Source organism: Dromiciops gliroides, chromosome 3, assembly GCF_019393635.1.
Source record: "Dromiciops gliroides isolate mDroGli1 chromosome 3, mDroGli1.pri, whole genome shotgun sequence".
Classification (NCBI taxonomy): domain Eukaryota; kingdom Metazoa; phylum Chordata; class Mammalia; order Microbiotheria; family Microbiotheriidae; genus Dromiciops; species Dromiciops gliroides.
In genome coordinates, this window is record NC_057863.1 from 21,926,151 (window position 1) to 21,953,786 (window position 27,636).

At 42.4% G+C, this 27,636-nt stretch overlaps 1 protein-coding gene across 1 annotated transcript; it reads right to left on the reverse strand.

The window, feature by feature from the left end:
* On the reverse strand, positions 1–27,564 carry SPTSSB (serine palmitoyltransferase small subunit B). The gene is made up of 2 exons (XM_043995410.1): positions 26,942–27,564; positions 1–1,572 (listed from the first exon to the last, which is right to left on the reverse strand). The coding sequence occupies exon 2, from the start codon at positions 1,545–1,547 to the stop codon at positions 1,308–1,310; it is 240 nt and encodes a 79-aa protein (XP_043851345.1). The 5' UTR covers positions 1,548–1,572; positions 26,942–27,564; the 3' UTR covers positions 1–1,307.
* Between the last annotated feature and the right edge of the window lie 72 nt (positions 27,565–27,636).

A 27,636-nucleotide genomic window follows, 5' to 3' on the forward strand; every position in this document is an offset into this window, starting at 1 on the left:
CAACAACAACTAAACTAACTTTTATTTTTCAAAAAACAATATATCTATTTTCAGATCTGGGTCATCTTTAATACATGCCCATATTTTTGACAAATACAAAAATCCTTCCTTTGAACACGAAACATTTTACTTTTGAAAGCTCTCCCAAATAAGTTATTTCTTCCTGATAAATCGAAATTGTCCAAATATTGTTTGAATGCTATTTCCATCAACACTAGTGCATGTCAGTAAAGGAAAAAAAATGGTACAAAGCTTACTCTTTGGCATTCACATTTGAGTCAGCAATACAATTAGAAACTCACTTCCATGATAAACATTCCAGGATGATTTAATAAATCTCATTGCTGCTCTTGCAAAGGAGCCACTCTATTAAAGCTTTTAGTTGGAGCCGGAGGCTTCTTGCTGTGAGAATATTACTTCCAGTCTATTTATCAGCGTGTCCTCCTATAGCCCCCAACACATGCTTTTCTTGCTCTACTGAGTGATAGCATAACAAGAAAGCAATTTTCTTTTTTTTTTTTAAATTAAATTTTTATTTATTTATTTTGCATCATGCAAGGCAAGACAACTTTGGAAGACATGGTAGCTGAATAGGCTTTGATCAGATTTCATCTCTTGTACTCACAGTTACTTTGAATCATAATAATTCCTTGATTCTGGAAAACCAACATTGTTGATTTTAAAACCCCCAGCTTTGGTCATGCTTTTGGAGGGAAACATTACATTTTTTCTGTAAATGTATGGTTGCCCCAAACCCTTCTTGGGCAAATCAGTGGAGGGAATGGGCAGCTTCCCAGAAGATGCTGCCTTGAGGTGTTCCTGTAATTGGGCTCACATCTCTCATACACTGTCAAACACATACCCTGCAACATTCCTTACAGAAATGTTATTTACCCTTCTCTCTTGGGTAACCAAATGCCCTTTTCCTAGGGTCTTCATAAGTGCCTGTCACTGTTGCTTACCACACAGACTTAGGTAAGAAATTGTTCTGATGGAAAATAGGCTTGAAACCATGGACTGAGGAACAGACGGTTCTAATGTTTCCTGGTGAGAGAGTATAGAATGTGAAAATTATTTTTCTTATGGAAAAATTGCATTGTGGGTACTTGGTGCATATTGTGATCAGCAAATAATCTTTTCAAACCCAGAAAGTGTACAGTAGTGCATAGATAAGAGTCTCTTTTTTAGGTCAGATATTTCAAGAGGATGTGATGTTCACACAAATCAGACACGCCTAAGCAACAATATCATTATGTAATAGAACTTCACAGAGTGCAGAGGCCCTTCCCTATGAGTGTTTAGCATTTTCAGTTAGAGACAGAGGCAGTACTTTGGTCTCCAAATATTTCTGAGAAGAACTCCCAAGCCAGGCGGATGTGGATGGGGATGAAGACATAGGCCGTGTATACCACCATTCCCACGATGGTGAGCAAAATGGTGTTGAACATGGATCGTTCCCAGGGCTCCAGGACGGCACAGCAGCTGATGATGGTATATTGATAATAGAGCCAGGCAAAGTAATCCTTCACATACCGGATATTCATCATGGCAGCCAGCGGCACTCAACCGGACCTGCGACGGAAGGACACAGCTTAGAAGAGTCACAAGCTTGACAACCCAAACATAAGATTCCCAGATTGCCCCCCGGGTCAATGCTCCATCAGGTTCATGACTGTGATTGCATTTGTGGGGCTACACACTCCATGGGGAGCCCAACTCCATGCATTATTTGGGCAAAAAGAATCCGCTCAATGTGCTAGATTGGAGGTCTTGCTCTGGCTCTTTAACGATGAGCGATTATGGTATGCGGTGTAATTCTGACAGGGAACTCACTGTATTGGAGATCCTTGGTTTGTAATATGCATAGGAATGTGAAAGAAGAGAAGGAGAGAGAGACTGAAAATCTTTAAGCATGCAAGAAGGTTCTCTATTAATACCATTTGTAAAATTTTAAGGCTCATTATATTGAATTATGTTAGAAATGAAGGCTTTCTTAATGTTAAAAAAACAAACACACGCACACCTTCAGAGAAGGTGAAAATGAACTTTTCTGTTTCTCAACAAGGGATTCACATTCTGTGAATGAAGCCTAGTAGGAAAAACTCTGGGCTAGGCCCATTATAGAACATTTATGATCAACAGAAGATAATCGTCTCTTTAGCCTTGTAAGAGATCACCATTTACACCATTCTAAACATGAAAATATTTGTCTTGTTTTTTTTTTTTAAGTCTAATAATTGGGGCAGCTAGGTGGCGCAGTGGATAGAGCACTGGACCTGGAGTCAGGAGTACCTGAGTTCAAATCCGGCCTCAGACACTTAACACTTTCTAGCTGTGTGACCCTGGGCAAGTCACTTAACCCCAATTGCCTCACTAAAAACAAAAACAAAAACAAAAAAGTATAATAATCAATTGTCAACCAATCATTCAGTCAACAAACATTTATTAGGCAGCTACTATATGCCAGACTCCACATCTTGTATATTTTGTATCCCTGGGGATACAAAGAACAAAACAATTTCTTCACTTAAGGAGCTCTAGCTGGTGCATAGAACCTTAGACGGGGAGTCAGGAAGACCAGAGTTCAAATCCAACCTCAGACATTTACTGGGCTGTGTGACCCTGGGCAAATAACTGCTGTCTGTCTCAGTTTCCACATCTGCCAAATTAGGATAACATCCTAGGGTTGTTTGGAGGATAAAATGAGATAATGTTTGTAAAGCACTTTGGAAATCTTGGGGCAGCGAGGTGGTATAGTGGTTAGAGCTCTGGGCTCTAATTAAAGAAGATCTATTTTCTTGAGTTCAAATTCAGCCTTAGGTACTTACAACCTGTGTGACCCTGGGCAAATCACTCAGCCCTGTTTGCCTCAGTTTCCTCATCTGTAAAATGAGCTGGAGAAAGAAATGGCCAACCACCCCAGTATCTTTGCCAAGAAAACCCCAAAGGGGGTCATGAAGAGTCAGACACCACTGAAAGGATGCAACTGCAAATGCAAATCTTGAAGCGTGTCACAGTGTTACCAATGACCATATCAATCATTTCATATGCAGCATATAATCAGATGCTAGCTATCATCACCAATACAAATAAGTAAAGAGCAGTTAAATACAGGACACTTGGAGGAAGGACGCTGGCGTTTGGGGGTGGTACTTGAGATTTGTGCATCAGAGGTGAGGAGTGAGTGCATTCCAGGTCTCAGATGGGACAGGTGCAACAGCAGAGAGAGGGTGATGGAGAGCTATGTGGGAGGGGCAGAGAGAATGCTGTTTTGGCTGAATTACAGAGTGCAGGGCAGGGAGCCAGCCGTGTCTAACTGAGGCTGGAAAGTTAGGTTGGGGCCGGGTTGTGTAGGGCTTTAAAAGCTAAACAAGGGGCAGCTAGGTGGCGCAGTGGATAGAGCACTGGCCCTGGATTCAGAAGGACCTGAGTTCAAATCTGACCTCAGACATTTAACACTTACTAGCTGTGTGACCCTGGGCAAGTCACTTAACCCCAACTGCCTCACCAAAAAAAAAAAAAAAAAAAAAAGCTAAACAAGAATTCATGTTATTAGAGAGGTAATAGGGAGCCATTGGAGTTTATGGAGTACCCCCTCTCTCATATGACCTCGAATGTAATCTTTTAAATTTGTATTTTGTTCTTCTTATTTAGAAATCAAGGAGTCCAGGTTCCTTATTTTCCAGACGAGGAAACTGAGCCCCACGGAGGTCAGGGTCACACAGCTAGTAAGTATCTAAGCCTGGATTTGAACTTAGAGCCTCCTGAGTCCAGGCTCAGTGCTCTCTCCACAGCCTTTCCTAGGTGAAGGAAGAAGGCAGGGGAGGAGAGGTAACGGGCTTCCAAGCAAAGTCGGTACTTCTCAGGATTCCTTCACCTGCCCCCTTTCAAAGTGGTGCAGCACCTCTGCACCGCAGGGGAGAGGGGTGACTTTGTGTCCAGTTGTTCAGGGCCTGCCTTTGGCCTCCCTTTCAGGCAGGAAGTCAGAAGGGGGTTCTTTGTAGTAAAAAAAGGAGGAAAAAACTGTTCCTGATAACACCCTCCATGAGTCACCAAGGAGGAAGGAGTCCAGAGCTGTGAGAGTGATCAACCCCTGCTCAGACTCCCGAGCCTTCAGTGGGCCCGGGGCAGGACTTGGAGCCTTTTAGCTTCCTGGTCTTCTTTCTCCCTATGAGGACAAGGGCAGCGCAGCCTTGAACGGTTCTGCTGGGAGATAAGCATCCTAAGGATTTCTGTGGGGCATGATTTTACCTTTGAAATGTTCCAGAGGGCCGAGCTGTTTTCTCAGGCAAAAAGAAAAAAAAATCTTCCAAAATTCAGGACTTTCCTAACAAAGGATTCTACTTCTGAAAGGGACAGATAAAAACATGTTTTTTTCCTCTCTTTTCTTCCTGAGGGAAAAGAAAAGCATTTGAATTCGGCCCTTGGGAATCCAGGTGGTCAGTGGCTAGAACGGAAGAGGTAGATTGGGAGACATTTGGGCTGGGCTCCTGATCTGACAACACAAGGTCCTTCAACAATCACTGAGCTTTCCTGGACTTCTGATTTCTGACATTAAAAACCGCAGATGTGGCAATAATCGCCTGTCTGTGGCATAGAGATGTTGTGTTATCTAAGGAGAGACATCATGTCTATCATTCTGTAGCAGCTCTCCTTGGAGAGCTTGAAATAGAATACTCAGATATGTAACTAGGGTGGGGTGGCAAGGCTTTGAACCACAGTGCTGAATTTAGAGTGCACTGAATTTAGAAGGTGCCAAATTTAGAGGGCGGGCAGCTTGGTGGCACAGTGGATAGAGTTCCTGGCCTGGAATAGGGAAGACATGAGTTCAAATCCAGTTTCACACACTTACTAGCTGTGTGACCCTGGGCAAGTCATTTAACTCTGCCTCGTTTTCCTCATCTGCAAAACGAACTGGAGAAATGGCACTCCAGTGTCTTTGGCAAGAAAACCCCAAATGGGGTCATGAAGAATCAGACACCACTGAAACAACCCAACAACAATAAAATTTAGAGCGTACTGCTGGTACTTATGGTCCTTCAGTAGCATTTAAAAGGAGCCTAGTTAGCAATGATAATTTTAGATAAACTAGGAAACTAAGATATGGGGGAGGGCTGGGGTTAACTCCTCTACAGGCCTCCCTGCCTCCCCTTCTCTTCAGCTGAGGGCATGCCTCATAATGCTTGCCCTTGGCATGGTTTAGAAAGTTTACTTCCTGCAAAGATTCCTAGTTACAGCTCTGGAGTTTGCCAGAGTGACAATTTATTTCTTGTATATGATAGAGATGTGAGCCATGCTCATTATACTCCTAAGCTTTCTTATGTGCTTGTTCTAGCTTCCGGGGAAATCTCCACTCCCATCTCTTCAACCTTTCCAATTTTCTCTTGATAGCTCAACTTAAAAAATTTCCAAAAGTCTTTCTGGTTAACTCAACCACAATAATCTCTACAATGTTCTAAGATGAGAGTTGTTTTATGTATGTTGGTACAGTGGAAAGAATGCTGGCTTGGGAGATAGAGGATGGGTTCACAGCCCTAGCCCCTCCACTGACTACCTGAATGACCTTGGGAAAGTCACTTAATTTGTGCTTCAATTTTCTCATTTTTAAAATGAGAGACTTGGACAGGACTACCTCCACAGTTTCTTCCAGCCCTAGATGGATGATTCTGTGTTATTTGGCCTTCTAAGAGACCAGCATTTACACTATTCCAAACATAAAAAATGTGTCCTGTCTTTTAACAAATCCTAGTAATTTTGTATACCCCACGGGCCTAACCTGGTGTTATGAGCACAAAATGGTTTATTGATTCAATACTTGAGGCATGGTAGATTTGACTCTAACCTCCCTGTTTGTTACTTCATAATTCTATACTTAGGGGGCAGCTAGGTGACACAGTGGATAAAACACCAGCCCTGGATTCAGGAGGACCTGAGTTCAAATCTGGCCTCAGACACTTGACACTTACTAGCTATGTGACCCTGGGCAAGTCAGTTAACCCTCATCGCCCCGCAAAACAAACCAAAAAAAAATTCTATCCTTAACCAGAATATGATTTTCATACAGGTCCAAGGAAACTGGAATTACTGTACTTAATTATCACAGACACGAAGAATCTCAGGAGTGGAAAGAGCATGTAGTCACCCACTCCTTAGTCTTGCCTACAATCATCTCCCATAAGTGGTCCCCTAGCCTCTCCTAGGCTAGAGCTTCTTAAACTTTTTCCACTCATGATACCCCCCTTCTTTTTGGTGAGGCAATGAGGGTTAAGTGACTTGTCCGGGATCACACAGCTAGTAAGGGTCAAGTGTCTGAAATCAGATTTGAACTCAGGTCCTTCTGAATCCAGGGCTGATGCTTTATCCACTGCACCACCTAGCTGCCCCCTCACGGCCCCTTTTTGCCTGAGAAATTTTTACACGACCCTGGGGAATAGAGGTATATAAAATAGGCATATATAACCTTTTACTGTTGCCACTTTTTAGTGACCCCCACATTCAGTTATGTGACCCACAGTTTAAGGAGCTTTGTGCTAGATGACCTCTAGTGATGGGAGGTTCTCTGCCTCCTAAGATATCCCATTCAATTTATATGTAGTTCTAATTCTTAGAAAATGCTCCCCTTTGTTTCATCTCCCTGTGCTAGAGCTACTGTGATTGGTCCTAGTTCTGGCCTCTGGCTAAGCTTAATCCATCTTACATCATATCATTATTGAACTATATCTGGGATTGCATCAACATAGGAGCTCCTGATGAGGGAAGTGCCTCTGACCACACAGGAGGGCACCTTGGGGGCAATGTAGGGTTGTAAGAAGATGCAGAGACGTCCACGAGGCTGTGACCTGCCCAACCTCACCTGGCCAATATGGCGGCAGGACTGAATCCCTGGTCTTCTTGTCTCCAAGAGTGGCTTCTTTTATTCTGGGTCCTAGTGCCTTTGATTGACTTTAAATTTTTTTCAAAACATTTTTATTTCAAGTTTTGACTTCCAAATTCTACACTTTAGATATTTAAAGATACTGATTATTTCTTCCCCGTGTCTTTTATTCTCCTGGTCCTTGTATGAGATAGTTTCTAGTTCCATCAATATTCTAGTCATTGTATGATTTGAATCATCACCTATTCCTTCTAGATCTCAGTTTTTGCATCTGTAAAATGGAGTTTAAGTAAGTGATCTCTAACTAGGGCTTCTTTCAGCCCTGAATTATATGATTCCATGATTTGGGTGGCTAGGTGGCACCATAGTGCATAGAGTGCCCGGCCTAGAGTCAGGAAGACTCAGCCTTCTGAGTTCAAATTCAGCCTCAGACACTTCCTAGTTGTGTGACCCTGAGCAAGTCACTTTGCCCTGCTCGATTCATTTTTCTCATCTGTAAAATGAGCTGGAGAGGGAAATGGCAAACCATTCCAGTATCTCTGCCGAGAAAACCTTAAACGGGGCACAGAGAGTCAGACACAACTTAAATGATGGAAGAACAACAATGATTTGAGAGAGAAAGTGTAGTGTAATGGATAGAGTTCTGGCCTAGGTTTGAATCATAGCTTGGATATTTACTAGCTGTGTGATCTAGGGAAAATGACCCCTGGGCCTCAGCTTCCTGGGTTTCCATTGCTGTCAGAAGCTGGATCTGATGAGTTCTGTGTTGTTTTTTTTTTTTTTAGTGAGGCAATGGGGGTTAAGTGACTTGCCCAGGGTCACACAGCTAGTAAGTGTTAAGTGTCTGAGGCCAGATTTGAACTCAGGTCCTCCTGACTCCAGGGCCGGTGCTCTATCCACTGCGCCACCTAGGTGCCCCCTGATGAGTTCTGAAAGTCCCTTCAAGCTCTAAATCTATGGGCCTCGGAATGTTTTCTGAATGTTCCGTACCATACCAGCTCTTATCCTTAACGTTAGCTCCTAAAACGAATGTGGTGCTTTGTATGTGCTCTGACTGAGGCACATCCTTCCTCCTATGAAGGGAGGCCCAAGCTGGCATTCTCCCTTGTGGCTTCCACATCATGGATTTTTGATGTCTAAACCCTTCCCTCCCCCGGGTTCTTTTCATATGTTTCTTTGGCCTCCCATATCTTATGTTTAATCTTTTGAACCTAAGTACAAGTCTTCATATATTCTTATTAAAATTTAAATTGTTAGATTCTATGTTTAATTTTCTTTAAATCCTCTGGGATTCTAATTTCATTCACTCACTCATTTACTCATTCATTCACTCACTCATTTATTTGTTCATTCATCATAACTATTAAGTGCCTTGCTGTGCATAAAACTCTTTGCTGGGCCCTTGGGATATAAAGACAATGGCTTTAATAAGCATGCATTCTACTGGGAAGATTTCATTAAAGTGAATGCATCAATCAATTAGCCAGCATTTGAAGGTATAAAAAAGGAAGAAAGAAAGCAAAACCCAAAGAGATAGCTTTAGAATTTATAGCTCAGCAGAATGGTGCCAGTGGTATGCTGATAAATGTTTAACAACCAGCTCTCTCTCTCAAAAAAAAAAGGATGCATGCATGATATTCTTTTGAATTTAATTTGCCCTATTAACATATTCTCCATAATTTTCTTAATTCTAGACAATCAGCAAAGATCTGGAGCTTTTTCTGATTTCTGAGGTGTAAATGCTCACACTGAAAATCTAACAATCAGCTTTTGCAAAGCCATTTTGAGCAGACTCCAGCACAGCTTTGCATGGAGGAGTTTAAGATGCTCCTGAGGTTTAAAGCATAAGAAAGCTGACTTCTTGCACAAATGAGTTGTATGTTTCCACACAGCATCTCAGGGTGGGAGAAGCAATGCTATTTTAAGTTAAACACATCTGCATTTAGACTAATACTCCACTAATAGCAGCTAAAGTGCTAGAAGCTGGCTTTATGGAGCATATTTGGAAGAGAGAGCCTGGAGTCATGGATGGAGGCATGATCCCAGATTCAAGAAGAACTGGGTTCAGATCCTGCCTCCTACATATATTTTCTGTGTGACCATCAACAAGTGACTTAACCTCTTAGTGCTGACCTTGTGACTCTGTGAGACCCTAAGCTACAGATGACAATCCTTGAAATGTGATTGGAACTCTGGAAAGGGAAAGACTAACAGGGGCCCAGGCTCCCAACCAGTTGAGGTTGTTCACCCTCTGATGGAAGGGCACCTGGGGGTGATATGAAAAAGCAAAGTGTTTGTAGAGATGCCATGGGAAGGGGCTCTGTTACCTCCAACCCTCATGAATGCTAACTGGAAGACCACCAGCCTGGGTTTTGACTGACATTGCTAAAAAGGGCTTCTTTGGGGGTCTTGGTCTCCGTCTCTCTCTGTTTCTGTCTCTGTCTCTCTTTGTCTCTCTTTCTTTTTCTCTCTCTCTGTCTCTCTCTCTGTCTCTGTTTCTCTCTCTCTTTGTCTCTCTTTCTTTCCAGCAGATGCCAGCTTACTGAATGATGGGCCATCTTGGCCTTTCTTGGTTGAAAGTCTGAGATCTGACTTAATAGAAATATGAGCATAGCAACAATCACAGGGTTTTGAGCTGGAAAGAATCATCCAGGGCCCAGCACACGGCCTTGTGCCTGGTATTTGTTTCATCCACATCTGGCAAATGAAACTAGATCCAGTCAATCTCCTCATTTTGCAGGTAATGAAACAGGCCCAGAGAGATCTTTTGGGGGTAAGGAGAAGAGCAAGGATTTGAACCCAGGGCTCCTGATGAAATCCAGCAGACTTTCCACAACAGCTCGGAAGGAACAGGGCCTGTGCTAGAGAATGCTTTAAAAACTGGAAAGCACTTTATAAACATCATCTCATTTGAGCATCACCCAACCTTGTAACTGTTATTATTATCTTTACTTTACTGATAAGGAAACTGAGGCCCAGAGGTTTTCTGTCACTTGACCACGGTCACACAGCTAGTAAGTATTAGAAACAGAATTTAGGCCCAGTTCTGGTCATTCTGTTCCTTAAAAAAAGGCTCCCCGCCTCCCCAACCTCCCCCAGTGTCTTTGTGTTTAGTGATTTAGAAGAAGTCCTCTGGCCCTACATGTTTTTAATTGTATCAAGAAGGTTGGTAAGGGACAGGTTTTCCATTGCATTGCTGGCTTTTTTTTGGCTTCATGCTATATTTGTTTGATTATGTATGTATTTAAACAATAAAATAACAAAATTACCCAACATAAAAGAAAGTGAATTGGTTTGGGGTGACTAATTGCCTCTTTCATTATAATGTCCTATTGGTTTGTCAAGTCACGTCCAGTTGTTTTGAGAAATAACAGCCTGACACCACAGACTTTCAAAACAGATATTTGCCTTAAAAGTCATTGTGAATTTAGTCAGCCCATCAGTGCCAAGGGTGAGCGGGTTGTCTCTCGCTGGTATGCAGTATTACTAGTTCAGAAAAAAAATTATTATCGGTGCAGTCTCCAAAACTGAACAACAAACCAAGTGGGAAAGTTCTTCAGGTGGCCACTGTGCTGTTGACTCTGGGGGAGGAGGTGGCACTTGAGTTACACTTTAATGGAAGAACTCAACAGGTGAAGGAACAAAGGGAGGATATTCTGGCTGGGGAGGGGATGGGAGGAGAGATACAGAGAGAGGAAAGAGGGGCAGAGAGAGAGATGAAGAGATAGAGACACATAGAGAGACATAGAGAGACAGACAGAAAAGAGAAAGAGATATGTATGGACAGTGTTAGAGAGAGAGAGGGAGAGAGACAAAGAGAGAGACAAAGAGAGAGAAAGAGACAGAGAGAAGAGAGATAAACAGAAGCAGAGAGTCCGATTCATCCCTTTGGATAAGGCAGTGTGGTACAGTAGAAAGCACTCTGGCGTCCTTGCAGAAGATCTAAATTCAGGTTCTGACTTAGCATTGATGGAAATGAGAATAAAAGTGAAGAAATGGAGATTGAGAAGGCAAGTGACTTATCTAAAGTCATGCTGCTCGTCTACTCAGGAGACAGTACTGGGATTTAAACATGTGTCTCCTGGCTGCAATTTCAGTATTTTTCTACCACATCGTCATCAAGCTTCCCTTCATCCTTCGTTCTTCTCTCAACTGCTCCAAAGGCCACCTACCCTTCAGGGTCAAGTCTTTTCTAAACCATAACGTTTCCTTGAACATCATTATTCTCTCACTCCTCTGAACTCCAGACTTTTTTTTTTGTACCACTCACAGCTGGCACTGAATCAGAGGCTACCTTGTATTAAAAAAATATTCTGACATTAAGAATCCACACACACACACAAAGAACAGCTCCATATATAAAGCAGAAGGAAAAATGAGGATTTTAATGTAAAAATATGACTCTTTTATGTACAACTTGCTTTTTAAAAAAAGTATATATATTAATTCAATATTTGTTACTTTCAAAGCTGTCCTGTTTGTTTGCGTTCCTCTTAGATCTTCTGCTCCTTTCAGTGCATTTTAAATGTATTTTAGTGGCCCTCTTTGCAACATTTTGGCCATTGATAGCTTGGATTTCTTCCTTTGAAAATTACCTGTTCATATTCTTCTTCTTCTTTTTTTTGGTGAGGCAATTAGGGTTAAGTGACTTGCCCAGGGTCACATAGCTAGTTAGTTTCAAGAATCTGAGTCCGGATTTGAACTCAGGTCCTCCTGAATCCAGGGCCGGTGTTCTATCCACTGTGCCACCACCTGCCCCTCCTGTTTTTATTCTTTGACAATTTTTCTATTGGGAAATTCGTCATTCTTATATATTTGTATTAATTTCTTATTTACCTTGGCTTAGCAGAGAAACTTGTTTCAAATATTTTTTTTCCTTCCCAGTTGTCTGTTTCCCATCTAATTTTAACAGCATTGATTTAGTTTGTACTGCTTTGTATTTTGATTTAAATAGTTTATGGGACTCCAAACCTAGATAGAGGGGCAGCTACATAGTGCAGTGGATAGAGTGCCCAGGCTTGGAGTCAGGGAGACCTGAGTTCAAATCTGCCCTCAGACACTAAGTAGCTATTTCCCTGGGCAAGCCGCTTAACCCTGTTTGCCTCAGTTTCCTCATCTGTAAAATGAGATGGAGAAAGAAATGGCCAGCCACTCCAGTACATTTGCCAAGAAAACTCCAAATGGGGTCACACATTTTCAGTTATCACTGAACAACAATGACACCTTAATCATGAGTTTCTCGAGGGCAGGCATTGTAAGCTGATAATATACTTCTTTGATATTGCCCACAGTATCCACAGAGGCAGGGTTGTCTAGTGGATAGAGTCCTGGACTTGAAGTTGGGAAAATGTGGGTCAAATCTCATCTTACGCTAGGTGATGCAGTGAATAGAGAACAAACAAGAACTTGGAGTCCGGAAGACTTGAGTTTGAATCCTGACTCAGATCCAGTATGACTGGCAAGCAACTTAATCTCTTGGTGTCTCAGTTTTCTCATTTGTAAAATGGGGGTAATGACAGCACCAACTTCAAAGAGCTGCTGTGAGAATCAAAAGAGTTCACACATTTAAAGCCTTTTCAAACTCAAAAGCACTTTGTAAATACTAGCTATTACTTTTAACATTAATTATGTGATGCAGGACTTTTGTGTTTTTTTGTTTGTTTGCTTTTTTTAGTGAGGCAATTGGTGTTAAGTGACTTGCCCAGGGTCACACAGCTAGTCTGTGTTAAGTGTCTGAGGCCGGATTTGAACTCAGGTACTCCTGACTCCAGGGCTGGTGCTCCATCCGCTGCGCCACCTAGCTGCCTGATGCAGGAGTTTTGTAAGCATCATATAAGATAACATGTCTAAAGTACTTTGAACAACTTAATCCATCTTACAATAAGAGCCAACCCGTATCTTGGTCTTTGAGGTTTGCAAAGCCCTTTATAGCTACTATCTCATTTGATAGAACAACCCTGTGTCCTAGCATCACCTCCATTTTGCAATCGTGAAAACTGAGGCAGAGAGAGGTTAAGTGACAACTCAGGGTAATATGGATAAAAGATGTCTAGGGGAGGAAAATGTGAATCATACCGGTCATCATCATTTAATCCCATGTCGGATCTTCGGCAAATGCTCTGAAGATGGGCAAATGAACGGAATCTATTATTAAAAATTTAAAAGTGACTTTTGATCCTCAAGAAACTTTTTCAGATGCAACATTTCTGAATGATAGAGTAAGGGAGAAATCCCTGAATGTGACGTCAAGAGGCCTGGATTGAACCCCTACCAGTGTGACCTGCTAGCCTCCATTTTGTTTTTGCCATTTGTAACAGAAGGGGGCTGGATTCGATGAGTCCTGTCTCTAACGTCCCCCGATCACACACCGTGAGAACAAACTTCTGACTTTACACAAAGACAGTCTCGGGCTCCTGCCAGGACACACATTCTGGAAACAAGGGCTAGTCTTTCCCCTGGTCCCCTCTTAATATTTGCTGTGTGGATAATGGAATGCTTAACTGAAAGATACACGACTTTTATCATCAAGGGCACCTCAGGAGAAGATACCATCCATTTAAATAAATGATGAAGAGATGCTGAAAGAGAAGCCTCCGAGGAGCCAGTTAATCTATAAATAAGACAGTAGCCCTTCTCCCTCCTCCTCCTTCTCTGCTTTCTCTAGGTCTCTTTTCTAGGAATTTCCATTATATCAGATTCCTTCTGCCTCCCCCCCCCCCATTGGTGCCTAGCACGGTGTTGAATACGTAGAGGCACTCAATGAAGACTTGTAGTGTTATTTGGAGAAGAGCAGCCTGAACATGTAAGGGTGGCTACTTGCATTTTGAAGGTCTGGGTAGAAGATACCAAAACATGGGGGAGAGCTTAAGTTGATACCCAGCAAGGTCTTGGGACAGATAATTGAGCACTTTTCACTAGGAACCCAAGAATGAGTCATATTAGACAAACTTTATTTCTTTTTTTTTGTTACGAAGATTAAGAGAATACCATGGACCATATCTTGATTTCCCTCATATCTGCATGGAAAATATGGACGTGTTGCATAGCCGGTGCTGTAGCTACCTGGGTTTGTAACCAGATGGGCAGCTGTACCAGGAGAATGTTGATTAATGTCATTCAGGAGGGAAGCCTCTAGGGATGGGCCACAAGACTCTGTGCTTGGTCCTGTTTAATATCAGCCCTGTTCAGTAATTTCATTAATGACCCCTAAGAAGACAAACAAGCCCCTCTTACTAACTTTACAGACACAAAACTGGGAACAATAGCCAACATGCTGAATCACAGAATTGAGATTTTAAAAGATCTTACCAGGCTACAATAATGGGGACAAGCTGACATTTTTTTTCAGGGACAACTGTCAGATCCTGCAGCTGGGTTTAAAAAAATCAGTTGCAGAATCATAGGCCTAACAGTTGTTGTTAGCGAGAAAAAAAAAAAAAAAAGATCCAGGGACTTAGTTTTCCTCTGTGATAGGACTGCCCAAAATGTTAATGAAGTCTTAATTAATGAATGAAATAAATTAATTACTAGAAGTATCATGTAGAATTAGGAAAGTGATAGTCCCATGGCTACTCTATCCTGTTCAAACTACATTCCTTCATTGTTACTCCCTTTCCCACACTCTGCAATCTAGCCAAACAGGCCTTTCTCTCTGTTCCTCAAACAGAATACTCCACCATCCCTTTGCACTGGCTGGCCTCCAGTTAGGGGGTGCTAGGTGTTGCAATGGAAAGTGTACCCAGAAAGAGGCGAGTTCAAATTTGGCCTCAGACACTTAGGAGATGTGTGACCCTAAGCAAGTCACTTAAGCTCTGTCTGCCTCAGGCTCTCTAACTGTAAAATGAGAACCCCTACTGCACAGGGTGGTTGTAAGGTTCAAACAAGATGCGCAGCATCTGGCACATAGTAGATACTTACTAAACGCTTGTTTCTTTTCTTCCTTTCTCCTTCCTCACCACCTCCTCCCCCTGACAGAGTTCCTCTTTTCCTTAAGGTATAACTCAGGCAGCAGCTTCTAGGTGAAGATTCCCTTGATGCCTCCAAAGGTGAGTGTTCTCCCTGTCAAACCACCTTGCAGCTAAAGACTTGGTATTTGTATTTATTCTCTTTATGCTGATTCATGAATTTGTCTTTCCAATGCTTGGCATGTAGTAGGTGTTTAATAAATACTTGTTGATCGATTGATTTGGAGTTATATAAATGTGTGCACATATATGTATATATGTACATACATACATATACACATATGTAAATTTCTTTATATAACCTTTTTTTAAAAAGTGAGGCAATTGGGGTTAAGTGACTTGCCCAGGGTCACACAGCTAGTAAGTGTTAAGTGTCTGAGGCTGGATTTGAACTCAGGTACTCCTGACTCCAGGGCCACCTAGCTGCCCCTTTATATAACCTTTTAAGGGGCCCATTAATAAGATGGAATGTATAGAGAAGGTGACAACCAGTTTAGGAACCTAACTCCAAACCAGGCTTCCTAAAACACTTCAAGAAAATGACTGTGTTTATCTTGGAGAAGAGAAGGTTAAGGGGTAACATCTGATATTTAAAGAGTTATCATGTCCAAGCAGGATGGGCTTTATTCTATGGGCTTCATAAGTAAGACCAATGAGTGGTGAAAATGAAAGATGACCTTTGTAACAAGTAGGGATGTCTGTCTCCTCTGAGGTAGTGAGCTCCCCATCAGTGGCAATATTCAAGCATAGTCTGGACAGCCAACTGACAGGAGAAGCATTTTCTCTATTGGAAAGCGGGTTGGAGCAGAAATATTTTCAGGTAAACAAGAAAATTCTTTGATAAATTCCCATGGCCTTTTTTGGGGGGGGGCGGTGGGGGTTAAGTGACTTGCCCAGGGTCACACAGCTAGTAAGTGTCAAGTGTCTGAGGTCGGATTTGAACTCAGGTACTCCTGAATCCAGGGCCGGTGCTCTATCCACTGCGCCACCTAGCTGCCCTTCCCATGGCCTTATGAAGATTGATTTGCTTGGTAAAATCAGGTTAAAAGACCAAGTACCATAGAGGTAGTATATGTCTATCATCCCAGTTACTGGGGAAGGTGAGGCTGGTAGATCTCTGGAGTTCTGGCATGGGCTGTGACAATTGAGACTGTGCCCCCAGCAGTGCGGAGGACCATTGGATTGACTGAAGAGAGTTAAAATGGCCAGACTCAGAAATGGAGTTGGCCAAAGCATCCGCGCATACCTGTCATGGGACTGGGCCTGTGGTCAGTCCCTGTACTTCCAGCCTGGGCTAAATGGGGAGACCCATTCTTCAAACAGACAAACATCAATTCCCTGAATTTATTTGGTTGCTCATATTTGAGGAGCTCTTTCTAGATGGATCTGGGAGCCATATGGAATCTCTTCGGCTCACGTGCGGATGTCAGAGGAGGAAAAATTCAGTCTAATAAAGTTTAGTAGGTCAGGAATGTCTTATCTTTGCCTGAACGTTCTCATTGATGCTTATCTTCTGAAAGCAAAAGGAACCCAAGGAGCAGGTATCTTTGTCCTAAATGACAGCCTGAATTTTCTGCCAGTCCAGACCTGAACCAGATGGGCTTGTTTGATTTTATTTTCTTTGTTGAAAGTTTGGGCTAATCAAACATTCTCTTGAGATTGTTCATAAATGGCTTTTGCAGGAGGGGTCGAGGTTTGGTCCCGAGCTTCTTGGGGCCGGGCTTTTAGCTTTCCTGCCCTTGGTTTGGCTTCATGCTCACTATTTGATAATCAGCCATTATTCTATCAGGATGAATGACTTTATATATGCAAAGCATTCTCATATTCTTGGGGGGAATAAAAGTATCAAAGTAGGCATGGAGATCATATTTCCTGGACAAAAATTCTGGATCTATCCCCAGACGATATGGGTTTCCTATTCTTAGAAACATGTAACGTGGCTACAAAAATTTCTAGTGGCTAGACATCTCAAATAGGCTTTTTAAAAAGCCAGAATTTAATCCCATTTAAGCCTTCCTCAATTTCCTCATTTGTAAAATGGAGATAATAACAGCATCTGTTTCACAGGGTTGCTGTAAAAATAAAATGTGTGTTAAAGCGCTGTATAAGTGCTAGCCATTCAGTAGATAGGCACCAGTCGGCATTTACTAAGTGCTTACTATGCATCGGGCACTGTGTTAAGATACAAAACAAGGAAATAACATTCCTTGATGTTAAGGAGTTCTCATTCGAACGGGGGAGATAACCTGTAAACCATGGTGTACATACAAGATACATGCAGAGAGGTTGGGAGGTTCTGCACCAGCGCTTGGTAGGAGGGGAAAAGGGCCCCTGCAGAAGGTGGGGTCTGGGCTGAGTCATGAAGGAAGCCATAGGAGGTAAGAGGTGGAGAGGAGGACGTGGGAGAGAGCCAGGCAAAGGCTTCTGGATGGGAAATGGAATGTCCACTTCAAGGAATCAATAGGGCAACACAGCTGGATCTCTGAGAGTGCAGGGGGAGAGAGGGATGTATGAGCAGTCTGGAGAGGCAGAAAGGTTGGGAAGAACTCATTGATTTTGGAGGTAATAGGGAGCCACTGGCGTTTACTGAGGAGGAGGAGAGGTGATATGCCCATCCCTGCTGCCCTCCTCCAGACACAATCAGCAAGTATTTAGTGCAAACATTTTCATTTGGTAACCATGCCTTCGCCAGTTTTATATTCCCATTCTCAACCAATGTTTGGAAAACGGTAGCTTATTACAATGAATGAGATGTGTCCTCTGCATGTTAGATGAGAGTTATTTCACTTTATAGTAAATAGGTCATAAACAATGGTATTCTTTTTTTTTTTTAAGAAAGACATCACACAAGGTCAGTGTATATAGGGATGCTAATGTATCATTTGCTAACTAATAATAGGTGAATGTCTTGGGCTAAGGATACTACAAATTGGAAAACAATTTTTAAGTTTTATAAAGACTGCAATTGATATCTTTTAAAATAACATTATAATTCATAAAAGCAAAGATGGCAAAGAAAGGCTAAAACAATTATATGTAATCATTGGTTAAGACATCTAAAATGTGGATTCCTAACCTATGCTTAGTACATGCCTGGTACATGGTAGGTACTTAAATATTGTTGACTTTTGTTGGTGTGTCATGGGCCCTTTTAGGAGTTTCTATAGACTCCCAGAATCATGTTTTTAAATGCATAAAGTAAAATACAAAGGGTTACAAAAGAAGCCAATTATATTGAATTATAGCTTTGGAAATACATTTGAAAAAAAGACAAGTTCATACACCCCAGGTTAAGAACCCCTGAGGTAAAAGGAAGAGCAGTGGTGAACTTTACATTTGGCTCCAGCTCGGGATGGAGCTTAGGTTAACTTCATAGGAAATTGTCTGATCTCCCTTTACAGTTATGGGTGTATACACAGTTCTGAGGCAACAAGTTAAGAAGTAAAAAGTATTTTCCATTAATCATATGATGGGCCTATGGGTGGTAAACAGATATTTCTATTGACTTTCTTTTTCTCCTGCTTACTGATTGGATTTAAGATTATTTTAGGGGCGGCTAGGTGGCGCAGTGGATAGAGCACCGGCCCTGGATCCAGGAGTACCTGAGTTCAAATCTGGCCTCAGACACTTAACACTTACTAGCTGTGTGACCCTGGGTAAGTCACTTAACCCCAATTGCCTCACTAAAAAAAAAAAAAAAAAAGATTATTTTAGTATTGTGTCACTAGACAGAGGAGGGACTCTCGGTCCAAACCATGCATGAAATGCAACTGTTGGGATTGTGCTGTAATTTCAATCATGACTCTGTCTAATAGAGAAATAGCTGGAATCCCTAAGTTTCTGCCCCTCTGGGCCTTATGACAAATGTGGGTCTCTTTTCCTGGCTATCAATCCGAGAGTCAAGACTTATGGGGAGTGTGCCTCACAGAGTCACCCCTGGGTTAAGAAGTCAGCTTCCTGAGCAAAGGCTGAGGGAAGTGTGAAAATGATCTAGGGGTATTAGTTATCAAAGTTCAAAAGGAATCAGCAGCGTGACATGCCATCTTGGGCTGCCGGTGAGAGAGGGAGCAGAAGGGGGGAGGTCAATCATACTTCCTCGTGGTCCTGAGCATGGAAGATTCGGGGTGTGGCATTCAGTTCTGGCACCACATCTTAGGTACGTGATAGATAAGCTATGACGGGTCCGGAAGGATGGACCAGCTAGGGTGGTACAAAGTTTGGAGATCGCACCATAAATGGACTCGTTGACAGAAGCAGGAATATTTGGTCGGAAAAATGGAAGATTTGGAGGCAGGGAAACCAGCATATATTTGAAGGGTTGTCATATGGAAGACAGCAGTGTGGTGCAATGGGTAGGGTGCCAGGCCTGAAGTCAGGAAGACTCATCTTTCTGAGTCCAAATCCCGCCTCAGATACTTACTAGCTGTGTGACCCTGGGCAAGTCGTTTAATTCTGTCTGCCTTAGTTTCCTGTAGAATGAGCTGAAGAAGGAAATGGCAAACCCTTCCAGTATCTCTGCCAAGAAAACTCCAAATGCAGTCACCAAGGGTCAGACACCACTGAAACAACTGAACAACACCTGAAAGAGGGATTAGGCATTCTATAGCACTCCAGGGTTCAGATGAGAAGGAATGGATAGAAGTTATCCCAAAATGGAAAGGCCTGCCTCAGAACGTGATGCACCCTCTCTCACGGAGGGTCTTCAAACAAAGTCTGATTGGCCACGTGCTTGGTATGCTGCAGTAGGCGTGGATCGGACTATATGGGCTTTGATGTCCCTTTTAACTTTTAGACTGAGTGGGCATGCAGTTATGGGTCGAGGGGTGGTGCAGAGCAGAGGAAAAGGCTAGACTTGGAATTAGGGGATCGGAATTTAAACCCCCCACTGCCCTGTAACATCGGGGAAGTCACATAATCTTGCCGGGCCTCACTTATCTCCTTTGCAAAATGAATTGATTAGACTCTCAAGATCCCTCCTGCTCTAAATCTATGATCCCACGATCTATTCATTTGAGTGTTTCAAATTAGCTTTAAATTTAAAAATACTTGATCTTCTCTGGACCACTGGTATTCCAGCAGTTGTTATATGAAATTCTCAAAATAGTTTCTGTTGGACGACAGCTATCAATTTAGGGTTTATAAGACTAGTATGTTGGGGGCAGCTAGGTGGTGCAGTGGATAAAGCACCGTGTCTGGATTCAGGAGGATCTGAGTTCAAATCTGACATCAGACATTTGCACACTAGCTGTGTGACCCTGGACAAGTCACTTAACCCTCATTGCCGTGCCCCCCCCCAAAGACTAGTATGTAATTTATTCTAGAGGTAGGTAGGTGGATAGATTGCATAATTTAAGTCATGAAGACCTGAGTTCAAATCCTGCCTTAGACACTTAGTAGCTATATGATCTGCATCGAGTTACTTAATAGCTGTCTGTCTCAGTTTCTTTATATGTAAAATGAGGCTAATGATAGCACCCATCTACCTCACAGGCTTATTGCTAATATATATATACACACATATATATACATATATATACATACACACATGCTAACATATATATGTTATTGCTAACATACACACACATCACTTTGCAAACTGTAAAGAGGTAGGTCCTGATTGGTGCCAATCATGAATGTCCTGAAGTGAAGAGAAGAAAAGGGACAGGGGACAAGCATTTATATAGCACCTACTTTATTCTGAGCTCTGTGCCTTTAAGCACTTTACAACTATCTCCTTGGATCCTCACAACAACCTTCCTGAGGCTAGTGCCATTGTTATCTCATTTTACAGTTGAGGGAGCTGAGGCAAATAGAATTTAAGTGGTCTTTTCCTTAGAATTCACACTGTGTATTTCCACTGGGCTGAAATTGATTACCGTATTTTGCACAATTATAATTTCAAGTAGTGTGCATAAATGTTAGCTGTTACTGTTAGTATTATGCCTTGCCCCATATGAGATTAATATCGACATGGTTGGAGTTCCTCCGTTATTCTCTATGATGAGTGGAGGAGAATGAAGGGAGGCTACATAAGCTGGAGCCTGGTCACTTACATCCTATCAGCCTGACCGGAAGCCGCCTACACTGTTGTCATTCCCAGCCTTCCCAATTGAAGTTATTCAAGTGTCGTTGATTTAGATTAAGAGCCTCATGTTGATGTTATGCGCCTTTCAAAGGGCCTCTGAGGGTAATGTTGCATCCTTCCGGGTACAGACAAGACTCACTTTCTGCCTTTTCCATACCATGGAGTTTGTTTTCCTTTCTCATTATCTGTATACATTTACTCAGGATCTATTGGGTACAAGGCACTGGATGAGACATAATGGGTCTCTTGTTGAACAATTTAGGGCAGAGACGTCTGTGTGTTTGGAGGATGGAGAGGCAGAATTTACCAGAATTAAGAGACGTGGTGATTAGGGATAGAAGGGAGAAATGATATGTCACAAGATGACAAGCCAGAGGACCTGAGGTCCAATCATTGTTCTGCAACGTCCAACTGGTGTGATTTCAATCAGGCCCTCTAATCTTTTCTGACTTCAGCTTTCTCATCCATAAACCTAGGGGCTTAGTTTAGATGATCTCCAAAGGCAGGAGAAATCTACCTAAATCCCAGGATCCTAATTTTTCTTGCTGACAGTCTTTTGCTAGATCTTTAGAATTCCTTATTGAATATTTGAGCTGCACTCATTCCTGGATTTTCTTCTTAATTCTCCTTTATCCGCTGAGCTAGATTTTGACCTGGGATTAGACTTGCTAACTCTAAATCAGATTAGATTGAATTACAACTAAATTAATTATTAGATTAGATCCAAATTACACTGGATTGTAAACTCTTTGAGGGCAGGGACTGTCTCTTGCTTCTTTTTGTATCCCCAGCATTTAACACAGTGCCTGGAACATAGTAGGTGCTTAATAAACGTTTATTGATTGCATGCTTTGGACATCTTAATTTTCTTCCTCTTTTCACTTTTTGAACTCAGAGTAGAAATGATTTGCTAGGGCAGGTATCTGGGAATCTTCCATTCCATAAGAGAATGCCCACTGATGGCATGTACATAGCAGCAAACTATGTGCCTGGCACTGTATTTGGTGCTTTTACAAATATTCTATCACTCAATCATTTGATCCTCACAACAAACCTAGGAGGTTGGTGCTATTATTTTTTTCCACTTTACTGTTGAGGAAACTGAGGCAGAAAGATTAAGCGACTTGCCCAAGGTCACACAGCTAATAAGCATCTGAAGCAGGACTTGAACTCATGTTAACTCTGGACCTAATGCCAAGCTGCCCCTCACTATGATTTCCATCTGTGCATAGGCACTTGTTTTCTTAATAGACGATTCTGGGGTGATTCAAGTTATTGGAATGAGAGGATTGATGGGAGCTACTTCTCACATACCCCCATACTCCTGCCCTTCTCCTCCTTCTCATCCCTTCTGGAGATGGGCATTCAGTGTGGCTTAGTTAGACGCCTCTAATCTCATCCATCCCTTAAGAGCTACTTTCCTGAGTTGCCCTGGCCAAAATAAATTCCTCATTTGTTGGCCAGCCTTCTGGTGATACGCCTCTTCTGATTTTTCCAGCCTGTTTCTGGACCTTCATTTGAAGTCTTTCCAGTCTGGGAGGACCTGCTTTAGTAAATTCTCCACTGGAAAAGCCTTTGAAGTCCCACAGTCCCTTTCATTCTCCAAGAAAGTTTTGGAATGTGACTTTAGTGGAGGATGGATATGTGTGAATATGTGTGTATGTATTTGATCCAGACGTGATTTCATTCATCTAGGGGACTTTCAGTGCTAACGGTATGGAAGCACTTTCAACTGATGCTAATGAGTAACTCTTAACTGTCTACATATGCATGAATTCAAGTATAGGAAATCTCTTTTTTATTCATTATTTTTTCCTTTTTTTCTTTTCACTTATATTTTTGAATACATGTGGAAAGTGTCAGAAGCAGGGATTGAACCCAAATCTTTCTGACTCCAAGACTAGCCTGGCCGTCTAAACCACGTTCTCTGTCTGCCTCTGTCTCTCTCGTTTCTCTCTCTGTGTCTCTCTGTGTCTCTATCTCTGTCTGTCTCTGTCTTGTTCTTTTCCCCTTCTTCCTTTCTCCCTCCCCCTTTTTTCTTCCTTTTCCCCCTCCTTTCTCTCTCTCCCCATCTCTCTCCCTCTCCCTATTTTCTCTTTCTTTCTCTCTCCTCTCCTTTTTTCCTTCCCTCCCTCTTCCTTCCCTTTCTCCCCTTCTCTTTTCTCCCCTTCTCTTTTCTCCTCTTTCCCTCCCCTTTCTCCTCTTTGTTTCCCCTTCTCTCCTTTCTTTCCCTCTCCCCTCCTCTCTCTTTTTCTTTCTCTCCTTCCCTCTCGCTTTCTTCCTCCCCTTTCTCTCCCTTATCTTTCCCCCTGTCTCTCACCCTCTTCCTTTCTCTTTCCTCTCTACTGTTCCCTCTGTATGTCTTTAATTGTGCCAAAGATAGACATCGTTGCCTCTGTTTCATCCTCTCTTTTTCTATGTCTGAGTCTGTTTCTTCATATATCGTTTACTAAACTCATAGGCTCATAGTAATTAGAATTGGAAGGGACCTTAGAGGTTAACTAGTTGAGCAATCTATTTTACAGAGGAGGAAACTGAGGAACAGAAAAGTCATATGAGTTGGCCATGGTCTCATGGTTTCCAAGTGGCAGAACCCAAATTTTACCCGTGGTCCTTTGACTTGAAATCTAACAGCCTAGTCTGGTGTCTCATCATGGTATTGAGTAAAACTGGGATCTTAAGCCTGTGCCAATGGCAGTTTCTACTAAGGTGAAAAAAATTTAAATAGATCTGGGAATGACTGACTGTGCATGTGTTGTTAAAGGACCAATTTCACTAATTTGTGTGTGTTGTTTAAGGACCAACTTCACGAATTTGGAGTATTTCAGGGTAGAAGGCATAGCGACTCTGGGAGACCAGAGGGGCTGCTATTTGCACCAGTGGAAAGTGTGCTCATATTGACAATCTAATGGATCCTTCCTCAAAGAACTGACATATATATATATATATTTATATATCGGTGTGCATTATTACATATAATATACCTGCATTTAGAATTCTCCAAATATTAAGGACCCACTATGCGCTAGACATTGAGAAAGATACAAAGAGAAATAAGATAGTTGTCCCCTCCACCACCTCACTGTACCTCCAGCTGAGCCAGAGTAAATTTTGGAAATTTACAAGCATTCCAAAGAATGAATAAAAAGGTTGATGGAAAGTGCTGCTCTCTAGGCAGGTAGGGGGAGCACCTCACACTCCCTGGCTTTTTGCCTCTTCTGCATTCTTTTTTCTACTCTTGTCTGTTGAAAAGGATGTCAGGGACCTAGCTCAGAGTGAGGCAGAATAGAGACCCTAAGGATCCCAGAATTATTTTCTGGTGGGCCATATTAGTGGAATTTTTCTTCAAAAACAAACTGTCGGGCAGCTAGGTGGCGCAGCACTGTCCCTGGATTCAGGAGGACCTGAGTTCAAATCCTACCTCAGACACTTGACACTAGCTGTGTGACCTTGGGCAAGTCACTTAACCCTCATTGCTCACACACACACACACACACACACACACACACACACACACACACACACACCAAAAAAAACCCAAACCAAAAACAACAACAAACTGTCTGGGGATTACACAGACCTATGCAAATCAGACCCAAGTGTGATCACAGTTCTGTTCCTGGCCAAGCTTCACTGTTTCAAAGGTCTTGGTGTGGTTTCAGGAAAAGCCTCGGGAAAGCACCCATGTGGTGGATTAAGCCTTGGTGTTTATGACTTCCAAATTCCAAATTCTCTGCCTGTTTGTGACTGCCAAACAGATCCCTCCCTGCTTTGCCCCCGAGTGTTGGGGGGGGGTCTTCTTTTTTTTCGGTGATAAAATGGGGGAAGGGACTAGACCTGTGATTTCATTGAGACAGGAATGTCCTGTTCTCGGTGAGTGACTCCCTCTGCCAGCCCAAGTTGGTACTTTTTCTACAACTTAGAGTCTGAACCTTGCCCAGAGCACTAAGAAGTGGTGTCCCAGGTTTTCCCAGCTCTTTCTTTACTGTGCCATACTACCCTCCTATCAGAAACTATTTAATACTGATATATTGGCCCATATAGAATGGAGACCAATGAAGAAGGAGATTGCAAAATTTTTGCAAATATAGTCCATTCAATTTAACAGATTTTTCCCCTTGCAATACATGGGCAAAGCATTATAGATTTAGAGCTGGGAGGGAAGGGATATTACAGGTTATAGAATTCTCCCCCCCCCTCAATTTACAGATGGGGAACCTGAGGTTCATGAGGGATTAAGTGATCTGTCCAAGATCACATAGGTAAAAGTAGCAGAGCCAAGATTTGAACCCAGTTCCTTTGATTCCAAATCAGGGCTCTTTGACACTGAGGTAAGTATAAATAAGAATAATACTTGTTCCAATCTTCATGGAATCTAGTGGGGAGGATCAAAATGAATCTCTCACATAACCTTTTTTTTTTTTTTTGCTTCAGGCCCCTCATCTGCAAAACGGGGCAACAGCACTGGCTGGGCCCTTCCAGTTCCAACCGTAGGATCATCATACATTTTTTTTGGGGGGGGCAATGAGGTTTAAGTGACTTGCCCAGGGTCACACAGCTAGTAAATGTCAAGTGTCTGAGGCTGAATTTGAACTAAGGTACTCCTGAATCCAGGGTAGGTGCCTTATCCACTGTGCCACTTAACTGCCCCCCAACTCTAGGATCTTATTAGCATGACTGAGGTCCAAAGATTCACTCTCAGAGTTCAAAGGGTTGAGGGCCTTGGGAGGTGAGATGAAGGAGGTGACTTTTGAGGGGGCTCTTTTTTTTTTTTTGAGAGGTCTCGAGCATAATATTAAGACTATCGACGGAAGTTCAATTGCTGTAGACTTCCACCTGGAGCTGATAGACACATGCTGTTTATTGACAGTTGTCCTAGCCTTCAATTTGATAAGGTGATCTTAATTTGGTGCTGTCAAAGATTTCTGTAATGGTATTCAGATTATCCTAGAGACTGTGAGTTTTATTATAGTGCCTGTGAAATTTTGTTGATGGAGATAGGGATTTCAACATAGAGCATGTACTCCATCATGCACATTCAGGCCACAGAAACCTTAGGTTTATTTCAGAGCATCATGGGAACAATGCAGCTACTGAGCTGAAATTACACAAACCTCTTCAGTCTGTGGGTTTGTCTAGAATGCTCCTTAGAAAGGAAGGATCTATGTAGTTCAAACAATAAAAAAGCTACTTGTAGGTCAAATACTTTGAAACTACCCTTTTAAGTATAGGAAGATGTGCCTTTGGGGAAGGAAGCTAAGATTTCTAGTCTTCCAACTTTTCAAAAACTCACAAGCTCTTTCTTGCTTCTCCTTTGATATGATTGGGTCTTTAGGGTGGACTCCATTTATTTGTGGGCAGCCCACCTGGGAGCTACTTTGGTATGGCTCAAGAAAGATGCTGAAACCAAATTGTGTTGGGAACCAGTAAGGCCCTTGTTCTGTTCACAACAACCTTCAGCCAAGGTAGAGAAACCTTGAACATCCATGGGCATCTTGTGACAATGCATCTTGGGGAAATGTGGAAACTTAGCCTGTTGTTGAACTTTTTCACTTGTCTTTCCTTGACCCATTGCAGGTAGCTACCTAACACAATGCCTTATCATGAAAGGGGAAAAGAATGGGTAGGGGAGAAGAAATAAATTGGAGCATCTGGCTGACCTTTCCTTAATCAGTCAATAATTCTAGACAGGCCATAAGTGTACAGGTAGTTAAAGAACCATCCTAGGAATTTTCTCTTCTCTTTGGACAAAGTGTCAATCACTTCAGAGCATAAAGTTTGGTTTCTTTTTGGGAAACAGCCAAGTTTTTTTTGAAATATTAAGAAACAGCAGAAAGCCTATTCTTTCCTTAAAGTTTAGTCAAATAGAACAAATGGTGTGAAAGTACTTAAAAACCCAGCCGGTGTCTATGTATTTTCTTCTAAAAGTATAGAATTATATACTAGGGAAACTAAGGCATGGTCCTAAAAAAGAAAAAAAAGGGGAAAAAAGGGAAATCAATTGAAATAAAAGCTTACCTCCTGTTCTGAGTGGATGGCCCTGTGGGCTGATGAGCAGTGTGGACACTGGCTTCCTGCTGCTTGGAGTTACCGATGGGTTTATCAGCCTGAGGTGTTTCTTCTGCCCCACCCTCTGCACGGTTGTTAAAACTCCAGTCTTGCCAGGCTGATTCCAGTGATTAATTATTGACAAAAAGAAAACACTCCGCGGCAAACTTGTGTCCAACTGAACTGCTCTGAACCATTCCAGGACTCCCCGGAGATGATGATGCTGTCTTGGCTAGACCCCTCCCCCCTTCCTTTATGGTCCTAACTTCCTACAAGCTGACACACTGCCTCTGCTCTCCCTCTCTCTCGGTCTTATGCAGTCATTACGCTGCTAGTCATCGGAAGAATGTAGCTAGACAACTTTTCAAAAATTGGTATTCCTAAGGCTTCTTCTTAGCCCTCTGGGAGCCAACCTGGTCCCCAGCCGTGTCTCCGGGGGGCACTGCCTGCCTCTGAGAGCACCCTGGGCTGGGAGAAGGTACAGAGCGCTCCTGTCACCTCAGTGCTGCTGCAGTAACATCCAGAGTAAAAACAGGGATGGGGAGGGAGAGCTATACATTCCCCTTCCCCTCCCCCTCCCCAGCCCTCTGGCCGAGAGCCGGGGGAAATGATTGAATGTGGCATATCCTTTAAATGGGTATGGTGGAAAACCATTAGAATAGGAA

Excerpts from the sequence above, each read along its gene's own strand:
- SPTSSB (XM_043995410.1), bottom strand. The coding sequence starts at position 1,547 with ATGATGAATATCCGGTATGTGAAGGATTACTTTGCCTGGCTCTATTAT.